The sequence below is a fragment of the Primulina eburnea genome, chromosome 17 (genome assembly GCF_022965805.1).
Source record: "Primulina eburnea isolate SZY01 chromosome 17, ASM2296580v1, whole genome shotgun sequence".
NCBI lineage: Eukaryota > Viridiplantae > Streptophyta > Magnoliopsida > Lamiales > Gesneriaceae > Primulina > Primulina eburnea.
The window spans coordinates 16,057,040-16,075,394 of NC_133117.1; the positions used below are offsets into that span (position 1 = coordinate 16,057,040).

The following is an 18,355-nucleotide window of genomic DNA, read 5'->3' on the forward strand; positions in this document are numbered from 1 at the left end:
GATCCTCCTGGAGTTGTAATGCGATTTGGGTTGGGATTGACAGATTGACCAAATCCGCATGCTTTATTCAGTACAAAATGACGTACCGATATGACCAGATGACTGAAATTTATGTCAGCGGGGTTCTAAGTCGTTTGTTTTAGACCAAGATCCTCGGTCTATATTGCACTTCTGGCAGAGTTTGCAGCAGGCTCTAGGTATGAAGTGATATCTTAGTACCACATATCATCCATAGACCGATGGATAGTCTGAGTAGACGATCCAGATAATGGAGAATATGCTGAAAGTAGTAGTGCTTGTTTTTAGCACTAGCTGGCAAAATGCATTGCCACTTTGTTGGTTTTCGTATAACGCAGCTATCAGACAAGTATTGAAATGGCTTCTTTCGAAGCGTTGTACGGAAAGACATGTTGATTCCCTCTTTATTGAAATGATATCTCTGAAATTCCTGAGACTGGACCTGATATGATCAGAAATATGACTGAGAAAGTTAAATTGATTCAGAAGAAAATGAAGGCAGCTCGGGACAGACAAGCCAAATATGCCAACCTCAGACGACGACCGTTGGTATTTGAGATAGGAGACCGAGTATTCCTGAAGATTTCACCTTTCAGGGGTGTTGTCCGATTTGGAAAGAAAGGGAAATTGTCTCCAAGGTATGTAGGTCCATATGAGATTCTTGAAAAGATAGGAGATCGTGCCTATCGACTTGCTTTGCCGCCTTCATTATCTGGAATACATGATGTTTTTCATGTATCGATGCTGCGGAAATATCTCCCTGATGATTCTCATGTGATTCAACCAGACGAGACTGAGCTGGATGAGACATTGAGTTATGTCGAGAAACCGATCCAGATTCTAGATCGTAAAGATAAACAGCTCAGAACAAAGACGATTCCCCTTGTGAAAGTTCAATGGACTCGTCATGGGGTTGAAGAAGCCACGTGGGAGACTGAATCTGACATGAGACAGGAATTCCCAGCATTGTTTCACTGAGATATATACGTACTCGATTGTAGTTACATTTCTTCTGAATGATATGATTTGATTGCCTGTGATTTCGAGGACAAAATCGTATCTTAGAGGGGGAGAAATGTAATGCCTGGAAAATTAATCCCAGTAATCGGTAATTATTGAATTATAATTTGATATGATTATGAAAGGATTAATCGGGACACGAAATACACATAAGTGTGAAAAGTGTGTGTATTGGTGCAAAGGACTCACGCACATGCGCGAGCTAATGCGCGCACATGCGCGCATTGGACAGTAGGCTTCGCGCATATGCGCGGAGTGACTGTGCGCATATGCGCGAAGGAGGCAGTAGGGTGCCTCGAAATGAAAGTTCCCTCGCGCACATGCGCCGATTTATGCGCGCATATGCGCGAGGCGATGTGGGCAGCACGCGCGGAGATTTTGCATCTCGTGCATATGCGCCGCGAGGAATCGCGCATATGCGCGAGACGTGCGATGGGCACACTCGGCCACTTGGCTCATTGCATGTGCGAGGTGTATATATATATATATATATACATGCAAAAATCATTTCTTCAGAAAGGAAATCGAGAAAGAAACGGAAGCTCGGGGAAACATTTGCTTTTGTGATTTCAAAATTCAATCGTGCGATCAATCCCTCCGTCCGATTTTGATTCCGACTTTGGTATCGAGTTCCTATCGACGTAGGCTACAACTGGACGTAAGTTTTGCTACGTTTTGACATGCTTTGAAATTATGCTATTGTCAGAATTGAATGGAACTCATATATGTGGTTCTTGACATGGTAGACATCATAGAATCGAAGTCAGATTAAGAAATAGACTGATTATGGAATTGTTATGATTTTCTGATTATAATCAGTTGATACCGGACAGATTTGGATTATGGATTGATTATAGAATGTATTGGATATGGGTTATAGATTGTAACTATTATCTGGTGAATTGGTATAGACGGGGATATTGGAATTGTACCGTTATACCGTTGATTTTGAATTAATTCCAGATTGATCAGATTGTTATGGAGTTGACTAGTATATTGATATGAGATTATTGATATTGGCAGTACCAGACAGGCTTTGAATTCAGGACTTCGACTGAGCCAGAAACCGACGAAAGAAAGGTATAAATTAATGTTGAGTTGGGATTGCACAACTCGAGTAAGGTTTGACTCGAGTCTCCCTAAATCACATACTTAGTTTATTACATTGATTCTTGTAATTGATGAGATTGATGGGTATTGTCTATTGATTTATAGCCACTGCATGTATTGACTACTGAGTCGTTGAGTCATAGGTTGATTCGCCTAGTCACCGGCTGATTCGTCTGGTTATTGACTGATTCGTCTAGTTATTGGCTGATTCGCCTATCTATAGACTGATTCGTCTAATCATTGACTGATTCGTCAATTCTGCGGCTGAGTCGCCCAGACATTGCTGATTCGCATAATTCTTGACTGATTCGTCACTTCTGAGGCTGATTCGCCCAGACACTGGATATATGTGTTATATCTATGCCGTTTAGGAATTGATTCATTCCTATCGACTGAGATTCGGTATAATTACTATTATTCAGACATCGGGATCCCTAGGATAGAGTTGAGTCGAGTCTGAAACGACGCGTCAGTTGAGTCGAGTCTGAGACGACGTGTCGGTTGAGTTGAGTCTGATCTTACATGTTGATTTACAGTGTTTCTATCAATCATGATTATTGAATGTTTGATATGGATTTATGTTTCTGATTTGGGACATGTTATGATTAATTCTAATATGCTTTCGTATATGCTTTTATATGACTGCATGTTTACATTATTTATACTGGGATATTCATATCTCACCGGAGTTATCCGGCTGTTGTTTTGTTTTGTATGTGTGCATGACAACAGGTGGGACTGGATCAGGGTCAAGAAGAGGATGAGAGAAGATTAGATAGTGTGGAGATCCGGGCTGTGCAGCAACTTAGGATTCAGCTTTGATATATAGGTGAACCTAGTTTAATTGTGTAGATAACACAAGAATTATATGTTCATGTATAATATGTAATTTGAGTAAATTACATTACGTTTCTGCTTTGTATTTTAAAAAAAAATAAAATTTAGACCCTGTTTTATAATTGATTAAATAGTCCCAGAAACTGATTAAGAACATGATTAGCGTCCGGGTCCCCACAACAGGTGGTATCAGAGCCATAGGTACTAGAACTGTAGATTCTTGAGATTGAGATAGAAGAGGATAGTGAGCGGGGTAGATTGAATTTTCTTTCCTTGCTTGTGATTGCTAGCATGTTGTACTGCTTTCTATAATACATGTTACTTGATTTATCTGATTTGATTTGTAATATGTATTATTGGGAACAAATTTGAACCGATTCTCGATCAGCAGTAAGATGATCGGGAGAGAGATTGAATTGAAACAGATGTGTTGGATTGGGTCACTAATCCTTTTGAGTTTCAGATATGCCTCCTAGACGAATTCCAGAACAGGGTAGTACATCAAATCCTTCGATGGATGTAACACCGACTCCAATGGAAACCTTGATGAAGAGGTTTCAATCATTCAAACCACCCACTCTAAAAGGTACGGAGACATCAGTTGAGTGTGAGAATTGGCTGAATGATATCGAAAAGCTGTTTGAATTGCTGGAGTATAGCGATGAGCGCCGAATTAAGTTGATTGGGAACCAGTTGCATGATGTTGCAAAGAGCTGGTGGAGTACGATGAAGAGGGCCTTGGAGCAGCGAGGTACGACTATTACTTGGGATGTATTTAAAACTGAATTTTATCAGAGAGGAAAGACAAGGGGGCAGAGTTTGCCAATTTGAAACAGGGTCAGCTGAACATTGAAGAATACGTGACCAAGTTCTCTACCTTGTTGAAGTTTGCTCCTCATGTGTCTGAAAATGACGAAGCCGTTGCTGATCAGTTCATCAATGGCTTGAATCCCGACATATTTACATTGGTGAACACCGGGCGACCAAATAACTTTGCTGATGCCATGAATAGAGCAAAGGGCGCTGAAGCAGGCCTGATAAGGCAGAGAGGAGCTGCATTTGTTTCTCAAGAGTGGAGACCACCGCAACCACCTCCTAGGTATGAGAGTGATAGTAGTGGTGGAAAGAAAGATTTTCTGAAGGCTAGAGGAAAGCAGTTTAAGAAGTCTGGCGGCAGTTCTTCTAGCTCTAGTGGTTCTCAGCAGAGTTATACGGGCATGTACTGCGGAAATTGTGGAGGGAGACATTCCACTGAGCAATGCCAAGGAGTACTTGGTAGCTGCCACTTCTGCAAGCAACAGGGACATTTTTCCAGAGTGTGTCCACAGAAAAATTCTCAAAGATTTCAAGGAACTGAATCATCTGGATCAGTAGCACAGTGGAGTAGACAATCAGCTGCTATTCCTTCATTTCAGCCAGCACCATCTCAGTCACAGCAGAGGCCAGGAGGAAGCCAGACAGTCGGCCAGCCTCCTAGACAGCATGCCAGATTATTTGCCTTGACCGAGGAGCAGGCTGAGGAAGCACCAGATGAGTGATGTTGCAGGTAACGATTCTTGATATAGTTATCCTGCTTTTGTATTGATAGATACAGGTGCTTCACTTATATTTAGTTTTGAATGAATTGCATTGAGTTATGCTTTGCCCGTTGAGTTTTATTTACTGTGGTGTATGCCCTTGCTTCGTTGGGGAAAGTTTGCATAGCAGTGAATTCTGTAAGACGATGTATACTACAGTAGAATGAGAAGGAGACTGAGTTAGAGCTTGTGATAGCTGGTACTGTACTGGGGTTGTCTAATTTTGGGACTGCATTACTGATCTTGATATGCTGATTAAGTACAGAGCTACCCTAGATTAGTTTCAGAAGATGGTGAGAATCGGATCTGAGATGACCAATTAATGCATATTGTAAGATAAGGGTTCTAGATTGAGAGTTCCTTTGATATTCGTACTAGCTATGACTCGAGTATTACAGAAAGGAGTAGAGATAATCCTTATGTAATCAGTTAATTTACTGAAGTTGAGTCTATCAGTGGCTGATTTACCAATGAGATGAAAGTTATTGATGTTTTTCCCCGATAAGATTTCAGATTTGATTTCAGGCAGGGAGATTGATTTTAGCCTTGGTTGGATATCAAAAACAGTTGAAATGATGAATCCTGATTGAGACAGATGGCATTCAGGATATGTTATATCCAAGGATGATGTTTCTGTTGATTGTAGCAGAAATAAACCGTAATTAGTGGCCAAGGTGAATATCAGTGTCAGATACTTACGGTTGTATGAGGTTAACAGATCAGTATCGATGAGTGATGTTTTGGGAATCCGACTGAATATCGCTATTATTCTGATTTCGGGGTTGAATCAGATAGAAGACAGTGTTGGTGGAGACAAATGAAAGCTGATATTGCTGAATTTGTAGCCGAATGTCTGAATTGTCAATAGGTGAAAGCTGAGAGAAAGAAACCTAGAGGATTAGTACAGAGTTGGTATATCCCCGTAAGGAAATGAGATCACATTTCCATAGATTTGTAATGAAATTTCTGAGATCCTCCTGGAGTTGTAATGCGATTTGGGTTGGGATTGACAGATTGACCAAATCCGCATGCTTTATTCAGTACAAAATGACGTACCGATATGACCAGATGACTGAAATTTATGTCAGCGGGGTAGTTAGAATGCCTAGAGTACTAAGTCGTTTGTTTTAGACCAAGATCCTCGGTCTATATTGCACTTCTGGCAGAGTTTGCAGCAGGCTCTAGGTATGAAGTGATATCTTAGTACCACATATCATCCATAGACCGATGGATAGTCTGAGTAGACGATCCAGATAATGGAGAATATGCTGAAAGTAGTAGTGCTTGTTTTTAGCACTAGCTGGCAAAATGCATTGCCACTTTGTTGGTTTTCGTATAACGCAGCTATCAGACAAGTATTGAAATGGCTTCTTTCGAAGCGTTGTACGGAAAGACATGTTGATTCCCTCTTTATTGAAATGATATCTCTGAAATTCCTGAGACTGGACCTGATATGATCAGAAATATGACTGAGAAAGTTAAATTGATTCAGAAGAAAATGAAGGCAGCTCGGGACAGACAAGCCAAATATGCCAACCTCAGACGACGACCGTTGGTATTTGAGATAGGAGACCGAGTATTCCTGAAGATTTCACCTTTCAGGGGTGTTGTCCGATTTGGAAAGAAAGAGAAATTGTCTCCAAGGTATGTAGGTCCATATGAGATTCTTGAAAAGATAGGAGATCGTGCCTATCGACTTGCTTTGCCGCCTTCATTATCTGGAATACATGATGTTTTTCATGTATCGATGCTGCGGAAATATCTCCCTGATGATTCTCATGTGATTCAACCAGACGAGACTGAGCTGGATGAGACATTGAGTTATGTCGAGAAACCGATCCAGATTCTAGATCGTAAAGATAAACAGCTCAGAACAAAGACGATTCCCCTTGTGAAAGTTCAATGGACTCGTCATGGGGTTGAAGAAGCCACGTGGGAGACTGAATCTGACATGAGACAGGAATTCCCAGCATTGTTTCACTGAGATAAATACGTACTCGATTGTAGTTACATTTCTTCTGAATGATATGATTTGATTGCCTGTGATTTCGAGGACGAAATCGTATCTTAGAGGGGGAGAAATGTAATGCCCGGAAAATTAATCCCAGTAATCGGTAATTATTGAATTATAATTTGATATGATTATGAAAAGATTAATCGGGACACGAAATACACATAAGTGTGAAAAGTGTGTGTATTGGTGCAAAGGACTCACGCACATGCGCGAGCTAATGCGCGCACATGCGCGCATTGGACAGTAGGCTTAATATGACTGCGCGCATATGCGCGAAGGAGGCAGTAGGGTGCCTCGAAATGAAAGTTCCCTCGCGCACATGCGCCGATTTATGCGCGCATATGCGCGAGGCGATGTGGGCAGCACGCGCGGAGATTTTGCATCTCGCGCATATGCGCCGCGAGGAATCGCGCATATGCGCGAGACGTGCGATGGGCACACTCGGCCACTTGGCTCATTGCATGTGCGAGGTGTATATATATATATATATATATACATGCAAAAATCATTTCTTCAGAAAGGAAATCGAGAAAGAAACGGAAGCTCGGGGAAACTTTTGCTTTTGTGATTTCAAAATTCAATCGTGCGATCAATCCGTCCGTCCGATTTTGATTTCGACTTTGGTATCGAGTTCCTATCGACGTAGGCTACAACTGGACGTAAGTTTTGCTACGTTTTGACATGCTTTGAAATTATGCTATTGTCAGAATTGAATGGAACTCATATATGTGGTTCTTGACATGGTAGACATCATAGAATCGAAGTCAGATTAAGAAATAGACTGATTATGGAATTGTTATGATTTTCTGATTGTAATCAGTTGATACCGGACAGATTTGGATTATGGATTGATTATAGAATGTATTGGATATGGGTTATAGATTGTAACTATTATCTGGTGAATTGGTATAGACGGGGATATTGGAATTGTACCGTTATACCGTTGATTTTGAATTAATTCCAGATTGATCAGATTGTTATGGAGTTGACTAGTATATTGATATGAGATTATTGATATTGGCAGTACCAGACAGGCTTTGAATTCAGGACTTCGACTGAGCCAGAAACCGACGAAAGAAAGGTATAAATTAATGTTGAGTTGGGATTGCACAACTCGAGTAAGGTTTGACTCGAGTCTCCCTAAATCACATACTTAGTTTATTACATTGATTCTTGTAATTGATGAGATTGATGGGTATTGTCTATTGATTTATAGCCACTGCATGTATTGACTACTGAGTCGTTGAGTCATAGGTTGATTCGCCTAGTCACCGGCTGATTCGTCTGGTTATTGACTGATTCGTCTAGTTATTGGCTGATTCGCCTATCTATAGACTGATTCGTCTAATCATTGACTGATTCGTCAATTCTGCGGCTGAGTCGCCCAGACATTGCTGAAATTCGCATAATTCTTGACTGATTCGTCACTTCTGAGGCTGATTCGCCCAGACACTGGATATATGTGTTATATCGATGCCGTTTAGGAATTGATTCATTCCTATCGACTGAGATTCGGTATAATTACTATTATTCAGACATCGGGATCCCTAGGATAGAGTTGAGTCGAGTCTGAAACGACGCGTCAGTTGAGTCGAGTCTGAGACGACGTGTCGGTTGAGTTGAGTCTGATCTTACATGTTGATTTACAGTGTTTCTATCAATCATGATTATTGAATGTTTGATATGGATTTATGTTTCTGATTTGGGACATGTTATGATTAATTCTAATATGCTTTCGTATATGCTTTTATATGACTGCATGTTTACATTATTTATACTGGGATATTCATATCTCACCGGAGTTATCCGGCTGTTGTTTTGTTTTGTATGTGTGCATGACAACAGGTGGGACTGGATCAGGGTCAAGAAGAGGATGAGAGAAGATTAGATAGTGTGGAGATCCGGGCTGTGCAGCAACTTAGGATTCAGCTTTGATATATAGGTGAACCTAGTTTAATTGTGTAGATAACACAAGAATTATATGTTCATGTATAATATGTAATTTGAGTAAATTACATTACGTTTCCGCTTTGTATTTTAAAAAAAAAAAATTTAGACCCTGTTTTATAATTGATTAAATAGTCACAGAAACTGATTAAGAACATGATTAGCGTCCGGGTCCCCACATTGTCGAATGTTCTTGCCTTAACCAACAAGGCTTTTGCCACGATATCAGCGAGTATCTGGTACTCAATTTTCAGTAGCTTCTTTAAGCAGGAAGGTGAGAGCTCTTCACCAGTAGCTGAAAAGATTTTTAAAGCAGTAGACATCTCTTCTTTTGTGATATCCGAAAGCTCGGAAGGTCCAGAAATCGGTAGAAAGAAGGTGGAACGGAGAAATGCAGTGATAGGGGGTGTTTTTACGTGTTTATTGCATTAGTTTTAATTGTGTTTACATTGCGCATGCATGCATTTCATTTACTTTTTTTTCATTTTATATTAATTAATTGCTTGTGATTATGTCTCACTTGTGTGTGTTGGATCTGCAGGAAAAATGATCGGAGAACGAAAATCAGAGCGAAAGGTGGAAAGCTCAAGAATATTGGACAGAACAAACGGCGCCCGAGCGGTACATTTCTACCGCCCGGGCGCGAGAAGTGAATAATTCAAGAGCCGAGACAGAACATGTGGCGCTCGGGCGGTACTTTTCTACCGCCCGAGCGCGAATGACGCACAGCCGAGGAACAAGACAGAAAGTTGGCGCTCGAGCGGTACTTTTCTACCGCCCGAGCGCCTCCTATTTTTGGAAAGTTTCATTCGCGATTTCTTGCCTGATTTGAGGAGGGGGAATGGTATGGTAAGTCTTGGGGACGAATTGGGGGATGATTCAGACATTATTGAGGAGCCACAAAGGTTTTTGGGGAGAGCTTTTGCACTTGGATTGAAGATTCGACGGTTTCCGGGCATCGTTCTTCGCAGATTTTGTCACGCCTAGTATTTCTAGTTTATTTTCCTTTGTTTAAACATTGTTTTGCTTATTTTAATTATGAATTCTAGTAGCTAACTTTCATATTTGTTGGGATTAAAGGGGATCCTACCCCAAACTTTTAGTTGATTAATTTATATTTTGAGTTGTGCTTTATTCTTGATTGTACTACGATTTTTATTGTGTCGTTTGAGCGTAGCTAACTTTAACGATAATTTTATATCAAGAGTGAGTTCGAGAGAATAACTAGTGATAGGATCGAGTAGTATAATCTGTGGATCTACAATTTGCATAGACATATGAAATTGGATACGTGCCGATAGTCATAGTCCTTAGGGTCGAAAACTAGGGGATTTCATCAATCGAAATGCGGTTCATTCTTGATAAATAATTAAAGACATTTAATTACTTCATTGAGTGAATTAGTTTGGCATAGCTCGAGAGAGTGTGTTCAATTGAATAGGAAATCCTGTCGGAAGCGTAGAACACAATCGAACGAATTAATTAATCAATAAAGGGTAGGTGAACCAGAATTCCCAACAAATTCTTTTATCATTTGAAATTTAATCCATTGATTTAGCATTCATATTTCATCATTTAATCTTTGAGCTTGTTTATTTAAATTTTCTTGAATTTTATTAGTCATAAAACAAACAATCAAATTTCGTCGCTAAAGTTTTAATAACTAAAATAATAATTGTTAAAGACAGTCTCCAGTGAAACGATACTCGTATTCATATACACTATACTATTACTTGACATCGTGCACTTGCGATTACATTTTGAGCATACAAAATCATATTTTCTTGGGGAATTCATAGTGCAAGTTTTGCTCGATCAAGTTTTTGGCGCCGTTGCCGGGGACTGTTAATCTACAATTTTATTTTTAGTTATTTCCTTTAGCATTATTTCATATCTCTTGAGATAACACTTCACATTTTCTTACAGATATCCCTTCCAGTGCATGCCAAAGTCACTTGACGTGGAGCTTGAATTCGATCCTGAAATTGAAAGAACCTTCCGCAGAAGGAGACAACAGCAGAGGCTTAAAGAACTTATGGAGAGACACGAGCCAGAACGCGAGGAGGAACAGCGTGAGGAGAGACATATCGAGATGCCACGCCGCATACCAATGCTGGAGTATGCCCAACCTTCTTTGGAGGGTGCACGCCCTAGCATTGTGAGACCTATCGTGCGGGCAAATCACTCCGAAATCAAACCAGCCATTATCCAGATGATTCAGAACACCGTCCAATTTGGAGGAACTGCTGTGGACGATCCAAACACACACATCGCGGATTTTCTTGAGATTTGCGATACTTTTAAATTTAATGGAGTTTCTGATGATGCTGTTAGACTGCGTTTATTTCCTTTCTCTTTGCGTGATAAAGCTAAAGCTTGGTTGAATTGTTTACCTGTAGGTTCGATAGCTACATGGGAGGACATGGCGAAGGCGTTTCTCATCAAATACTTTCCTCCGTTGAAGACCATGAAGATGCGGGCAGACATCACAACATTTGCTCAGTTCGATCAAGAGTCACTATATGTGGCGTGGGAGCGTTTCAAAGATCTATTACGAAGATGCCCACATCACGAGTTGCCACTTGGGTTAGTCGTTCAAACCTTTTATTACGGTTTGCTTACTCCTAACCGTACTATGATAGATGCTGCTGCGTGTGGGAACCTTTTGAGGAAGACTGCGGAAGAAGGATATGAGTTGTTGGAGGAGATGGCTGCGAGCAGCTATCATCCTCAATCTGACAGGAACAACCAGCGGAGAAGTGCCGGAGTTCACCAGGTAACTGATTTTTCTGTTATTACGGCACAACTTGACGCTTTAAACAGGAAAATAGACGGCTTGAACGTGAGTGGCACGGCTATGCGTCTTCAAGAGATATTCTGTGAGAAGTGTGGAGGGGAACACTATGTGAAAGACTGTCAAGATGGAAATCCCTTCTATGTGCAAGATGAGGCACCGGTGAATCAAGTGGGAGTCCAAAACCGCCCAAGGAATGACCCTTACTCGAACACATATAATCCTGGGTGGAGGCAACATCCCAACTTCTCATGGGGCGGTCAAAACAGTCATAATAGGCCGCAAGGAGGACAACAATATGGGAAACAACCGATGTACAGATCCGATCCTCCTAGAGAAGAAAAGTCCAACTTGGAACAAATGATGTCTAAGTTTATCTCATCCACTGAAACTCGACTCCAAAACCAAGATGCATCAATAAAAGGGCTCGAGAATCAAATTGGACAGTTGGCCAAGATGATAGCAAGTACAGAGCCGGGCACCTTGCCAAGTAATACCGAGACTAATCCAAAAGAGCAAGTGAAGGCCATTGAGTTGAAGAGCGGAAAAGTTTTGGAGCCTAGAGAAAAAGGGAAAAGCCAAGTGCCGGATGAACATGCTGCGACGTCTCAAGGTAAGTCATCTAACTCTACACCAGCACTCACTGCACAACCTATGATTGTTATCCCTCCACCTTTTCCTGCAGCATTAAAAAAGGCAAAACTAGATGCACAATTCGGTAAGTTTTTAGAAGTGTTTAAAAAATTGCATATTAATATTCCTTTTGCCGATGCTTTGATGCAAATGCCTAGTTATGCTAAATTTTTGAAGGACATCTTAGCCAACAAGAGAAAATTGGAGGATCACATGACGGTAAATTTGACCGAAAGTTGCTCTGCTTTGGTGCAAAACAAAATCCCACCGAACTAAAAGACCCAGGGAGTTTTTCTATCCCTTGCATGATTGGTGATGTTGTTTTTCGTAAAGCGTTGTGTGATCTTGGTGCAAGTATTAATCTGATGCCCTTATCTGTTTTCAGGAAACTGGGATTAGGAGAGCCTAAGCTGACGAGGATGTCTTTACAACTGGCTGACAGGTCTGTCAAGTACCCCCCGTGGAGTGATCGAGGATGTGCTAGTGAAAGTGGACAAGTTTATCTTCCCTGCGGACTTCGTGGTGCTTGATATGGATGAGGATGAGGAGATGCCTCTGATTTTGGGTAGACCGTTCCTTGCGACTGGCAAGGCACTGATTGATGTGTAAGAAGGGAAGTTGCGATTGAGAGTGGGCGACGAAGAGATTACTTTTGATGTGTTTAATGCACTTAAGCACACACTGCATTCTGATAGTTGTTTTAGAATTGATGCTTTCGACTCTCTTGCGTCTAACTATGTGCAGGATGCTCTTAGGGACCCTTTGGAGGCCACTATCGATACTGAATTGGGAGAAGAGGAATTGGATGAGGAATGAGCCGAAATTGTGGCACACTTTAATGCCAACCAACCATGGAGAAGGCCAATGAGGATGCGACTAGAGGATCTAGGAGAACGAAGAGATTTGACCCCTCAAAGGTCAAGCATCGAGGATCCCCCAACACTTGAGCTGAAGTCGTTGCCTCCACACCTCAAGTACGTGTACTTAGGTGAGAATAACACTTTACCTGTCATTATTTCTGCTGCTTTGACAGATGTGATGGAGGACAAACTGTTGGAAGTATTGAAAGCACACAAGAGTGCATTTGGGTGGAAGGTGGCGGATATCAAAGGGATCAATCCATCAGTCTGCATGCACAAGATCTTGATGGAAGAGAAGTACTCACCTCTTGTGCAACCTCAGCGAAGATTGAATCCTAAGATGCAAGAGGTAGTGAAAGCTGAAACGATTAAGCTTCTCGATGCAGGTATTATCTATCCTATATCTGATAGTGCATGGGTAAGTCCCGTTCAATGTGTGCCAAAGAAAGGTGGGATTACTGTTATCACAAATGAAAATAATGAATTAATACCCACTAGGACTGTTACGGGATGGCGTGTGTGCATTGATTATAGAAAATTAAATGATGCCACCCGTAAAGACCACTTTCCCCTTCCCTTTATTGATCAGATGCTTGAGAGGTTAGCGGGTCATGAGTTTTATTGCTTTTTGGATGGGTATTCGGGGTACAACCAAATTATGATTGCGCCGGAGGACCAAGAGAAAACCACTTTCACTTGTCCTTACGGCACTTTTGCTTTTCGCCGCATGCCGTTTGGTCTATGTAATGCCCCTGCCACATTTCAACGTTGCATGACCGCTATATTCCATGATATGATAGAAACTTTTCTTGAAATTTTTATGGATGATTTCTCGATATTTGGCTCGTCTTTTGATGATTGTTTGCAGAATCTGACGGTAGTGTTGAGGAGATGTGAGGAGACAAACTTGGTGCTTAATTGGGAAAAATGCCACTTCATGGTACAAGAGGGAATTGTCCTAGGGCACAAGGTTTCGGGGAACGGACTCGAGGTGGACAAGGCGAAAGTAGAAGTGATTAAGAACTTACCACCTCCGGCGTCCATAAAGGGAGTTAGAAGTTTTCTAGGCCACGCCGGTTTTTACCGGCGTTTTATCAAAGATTTTTCTAAAGTTGCCAAACCTCTATCTTCTTTACTCATGAAAGATGTACCTTTTGACTTTAATTCTGATTGTTTGCAGGCATACGAGAAGTTGAAGGAGCGCTTGGTGACGGCTCCTGTCTTGGTAGCACCGGATTGGGATCTACCCTTCGAGATCATGTGCGATGCTAGTGATACTGCGGTAGGTGCTGTCCTCGGCCAAAGACAGAACAAGGTATTCCACACTATATACTATGCAAGTAAGACTCTAGATGAGGCACAATTGAATTATGCTACCACCGAAAAAGAGTTACTTGCAGTAGTGTTTGCACTTGACAAGTTTCATGCATATCTTGTTTTGTCTAAAGTCATTGTCTACACTGACCACTCTGCACTGAAACATTTACTTGCTAAGAAAGATGCAAAACCACGCCTACTTCGGTGGATTCTATTGTTGCAAGAATTTGATTTAGAAATAAAAGATAAGAAGGGTGTTGAGAATGTGGTTGCAGATCATTTGTCTAGATTAGAGTGTATTTGTAATGATTCTGTTGATCATGCTATCGATGATTGGTTCCCGGATGAGCAACTATTTGAGGTGAGAAATTGTTCATGGTATGCGAATTTCGCTAACTTTCTTGTCACAGGCACACCTCCACCGAACCTATCTTTTCACCAACGAAAGAAATTCTTTTCTGACGTGAAATACTATTTTTGGGAGGAACCGTTCTTGTTTAAGATTTGTGCAGATTCCATGATAAGACGGTGTGTTGCGGAGGAAGAGTTTTATAAGATTCTCAACCATTGCCATGACCGTGAGGTAGGTGGTCACTTTGGACCAACGAGGACGGCATCTAAGGTACTCGAATGTGGCTTTTATTGGCCAACCCTCTTTAAAGATGCTCGTTCTTATGTGCTACATTGTGATAAATGCCAACGGTCAGGTAACATCTCTAACCGTCACGAAATGCCTTTAAATAATATCATTGAGTGTGAGGTTTTTGATGTATGGGGGATAGATTTCATGGGACCGTTTCCCAGTTCTTTCACGAAAAAATACATTTTGGTGGCGGTGGATTATGTGTCTAAGTGGGTAGAGGCGGAAGCATACGCCACTAATGATGCTCAAGTGGTTCTAAAATTTTTGAAGAAAAACATTTTTAACCGTTTTGGAACACCACGAGCAATCATTAGTGATGGTGGCACTCATTTTTGCAACAAACTCATTGAAAAACTTTTGAGCAAATATGGTGTCACACATAAAATCTCTACCCCTTATCACCCACAGACGAGTGGTCAAGTGGAAGTGTCGAATCGTGAGATTAAGCGAATTTTGGAGAAAGTAGTAGGTGTCAGTAGGAAAGATTGGTCGGTGAGGTTAGATGATGCTCTTTGGGCGTATAGGACTGCTTTTAAAACACCTATAGGCACTACACCGTATAGGCTTTTGTTTGGTAAAGCATGTCATCTACCTGTTGAGTTAGAGCATCGAGCATACTGGGCCACAAAAGCGCTAAACTTTAATTTTACTGATGCAGGTGAACAGCGGTTGCTTCAATTGGACCAGTTGGAGGAATTCCGAAATTTGGCCTATGATCTTGCACTGTCTTACAAAGAGAAAACTAAAAGGCTCATGACAAGAGAATCATCGAGAGAGAATTTAAAGTGGGTGAAAGTGTTCTGCTCTACAACTCCCGGTTGCGCTTGTTTCCCGGTAAATTGAAGCCGCGATGGTCCGGTCCATTCGTGATCTCGAAAGTTTATCCATCGGGAGCTGTCGAATTGAAAGATGGGAAGGACGGGACATTCACGGTCAATGCCCAGCGCCTCAAGCACTACATGGGTGGCACAGTTGAGCACAACTTGGAATCACACGGTTCCAAGATCATCCGAACTGAGACGGACCGACAGTCTAGCTCTCGACGATAAATTGAGAACTTACTTCTTTTCCCTTCTCTTGCATTTAATTTAATTTTTCTTTGTCTTTCGTGTCCGCTTAATTTATTTTCCAGTTGTGTGAACTTTTATTTTTTTTTAAAAAAAAAAGTGTGATTTGTCCCGAGAACTCGGCGCTCGGGCGGTAATTTATTACCGCTCGGGCGCGAAGTGAACGCAATTGTCCAGAGAGCGTGGCGCTCGGGCGGTGATAATTTACCGCTCGAGCGCGAACATCTGCCTCTCAAATTTTTTTCCCGAGGACTCGGCGCTCGAGCGGTAACTTTTTACCGCTCGAGCGCGACGGCCTTTTATGTCGCAGACCCCCTTTCCTCTCCCTCACTCTGCACGAATTTTCCCCAATTATTTTCTCTCAAACCCTAACCCCCCTTCACTCTCCTCTCATCTTCTTGCAGGGAATCACTCCAACTATCAAGATTCAAGCATCGTGGGCAAGCGCCTCCTGCGGGATTCAAGCGTCATCTTCTCCGATTCCCCCACAATCTCTCTCATCCACTCCTATGGCTCCAAAGAAGAAACAAAGAGGTACTTCCGCTTCTTCGACTTTTGATAGGCATCGCTTTGTTAGTGAGGAAGCTCGGGCTAGGTATGAGCATGCTAAGATAAATAGAAATCCGATAGTGGAGAGGGGATTCCAAAAACAACATGAAGATAGGCACGTAGAAACTCGGATAGAATTGGAACGGCGTGGATGGGAAACTTTTTCCAATCATCCTAAGGCGGCGGTAGTTTTGGTGGTGCGTGAATTTTACGCAAATGCTATGGAGGGGAGAAATGGGACGGTGTTTGTTCGAGGTGTTCATGTCCCGTGTGACTCGGCAACTATCAATGCACTTTTGGAAACGGCGGAGGTCGACAATTCTCATTTTGAGGCTTTAGCCGCTGACCCGAACTATGACTTGATCATCACAGCGCTATGCCATCCGGGTGCGGGTTCTATGTGGAAACCATTGGGCGGACCGCCGAGCTGCTTCGACGAGAAATTCTTAACCGCTGACGTTGCCATGTGGTACTTATTTGTGGCCCGACGGATGATGCCGGTCTCGCATAAGAGCGAGGTACAAAACGAACGAGCGGTTCTCCTTTTTACGTTAACTCACGGCTACGACGTGAATGTGGGCACACTGATCAACTCTCAAATCATGTTGTGTGCTCGCAACAGTCACGTCGGTCTGTTCTTCCCGACGATTATATCCGAGTAGTGTGCCCGTGCAGGAGTTCTATTCCGGGACGACGAGGAATGGATTCAACCCATGAAGCCGATCTGTATCGACGACTGGAAAAGGAAGAATGCCAAGCGCCAAATCGACTTCCCCTCTCCCGAGGAAGATGTAGGTGGTTCTAGCACCGCCGCTGCACGTCCCCGTCCACCACCACCCCGCCGGAGAACTCAAACCGATATGATGGCTGAGAATCTCGCCTTCCAAACGTATCAGGGTCAATTCAACTCATATGTCACCGACCATCTATCGCACATTGACTCCATGATGCGCTCGCTACTTGTGCAAGGAGGCACTGAACCAGGGACCGTGCCGCCGTCTCCGCTACCTCCTTCCCCATTCCGGTTCCAGTATGATTATTACCAGCACGGGGGTGCCGCCGGAGTGCAACCGCCGGAACATGCCGAGGATGAGCCTTGATCAGGGGAGTTTACTGTTTCCCCTTTCTTTTTATTTTGCATATTCTCTTTTGCATTTGCATTCATGGTTCTTTTTGTTCTTCGTTTTTGTTTCGTTTTGTGCAATGAGGGCATTGCACAACTTTAGTATGAGGGGGGTAGATTGTTTTGTTAGGTTGTTTTGCGTGTTTAGTTAATTGGTTTTTAAGTCGTTGCATTTATGTTGTTTAAAGTCGTTTGTGGTGAGAAGACATGTTTATGAGCCAATGATGATTGCGAATTGATAGTTTACAAAAATATTGATTGGGTCACGTCGTGAATGATACTCGTGATTGTTAAAGCATGAATTATGGTACAAATTTTAAATTTTTTAACACATATGTGTGGGGGCTAGAATTTTGTAGGAATAATGGTGAAATTTGAAAGTTTTATGTGGTTAACTTGAAATGCACCATTTATGAGTTGATTTAGCATGCAAACCCGTGAAAATAAGTCGCTATGTGGGACCTTGAATGAGAAAATTTGATTTGCCTTGAACTTTACCTTTACCTCCGTTCCAATGCACTCATTAAAAGATCATACTCCCAACCGGCTGTAATCCAAAGTTATATTATATTCTTAGCCTAGGGAGTACATGTGTGAAAATTGTGAATTCAAAAAAAAAAAACAAAAAAAGGAAAAAAGAAGAAAGAAGGAGATGTAAGGTGAGGGGAAGCCGAAATAAAAGGAATGAAATTCTATTCCTAGGCTAAAAGTTGGAGATGTAAGGAGATGAGGAAAGTCAGACGATAAGTCTTGACGATTGCACAATGAAAATGATCGGTGTACTCCCAACTTTTAGCCATTTGAGCTTATTTCCTTCTTTTCGACACCTTTATCTGCACTTAAAAG

The 18,355-nt window shown here is 41.9% G+C and overlaps 1 protein-coding gene and 1 non-coding gene across 2 annotated transcripts; one reads left to right on the forward strand and one right to left on the reverse strand.

Annotated features, from left to right (window-relative positions):
* Window positions 1-10,994: 10,994 nt before the first annotated feature.
* On the reverse strand, window positions 10,995-11,100 carry LOC140818916 (small nucleolar RNA R71). Its single transcript, XR_012115144.1, has one exon. It is a non-coding gene; the product is annotated as a small nucleolar RNA R71 (small nucleolar RNA).
* Window positions 11,101-12,812: 1,712 nt separating this feature from the next.
* LOC140817902 (uncharacterized) lies at window positions 12,813-17,486 on the forward strand. Its single transcript, XM_073177696.1, has 4 exons — window positions 12,813-14,537; window positions 15,429-15,604; window positions 16,242-17,016; window positions 17,062-17,486. The coding sequence occupies exons 1-4, from the start codon at window positions 12,815-12,817 to the stop codon at window positions 17,484-17,486; spliced, it is 3,099 nt and encodes a 1,032-aa protein (XP_073033797.1). The 5' UTR covers window positions 12,813-12,814.
* The last annotated feature ends 869 nt before the right edge of the window (window positions 17,487-18,355 follow it).

What these genes read in the sequence shown, in the direction of transcription:
- LOC140817902 (XM_073177696.1), top strand. Translation starts at nt 12,815, where the DNA reads ATGAGGATGCGACTAGAGGATCTAGGAGAACGAAGAGATTTGACCCCT. An exon ending in CGCTAACTTTCTTGTCACAG is followed by an intron (nt 14,538 to 15,428) that starts GCACACCTCCAC and finishes TTACTGATGCAG; the next exon opens with GTGAACAGCGGTTGCTTCAA. An exon ending in CCGGTTGCGCTTGTTTCCCG is followed by an intron (nt 15,605 to 16,241) that starts GTAAATTGAAGC and finishes ATCTTCTTGCAG; the next exon opens with GGAATCACTCCAACTATCAA.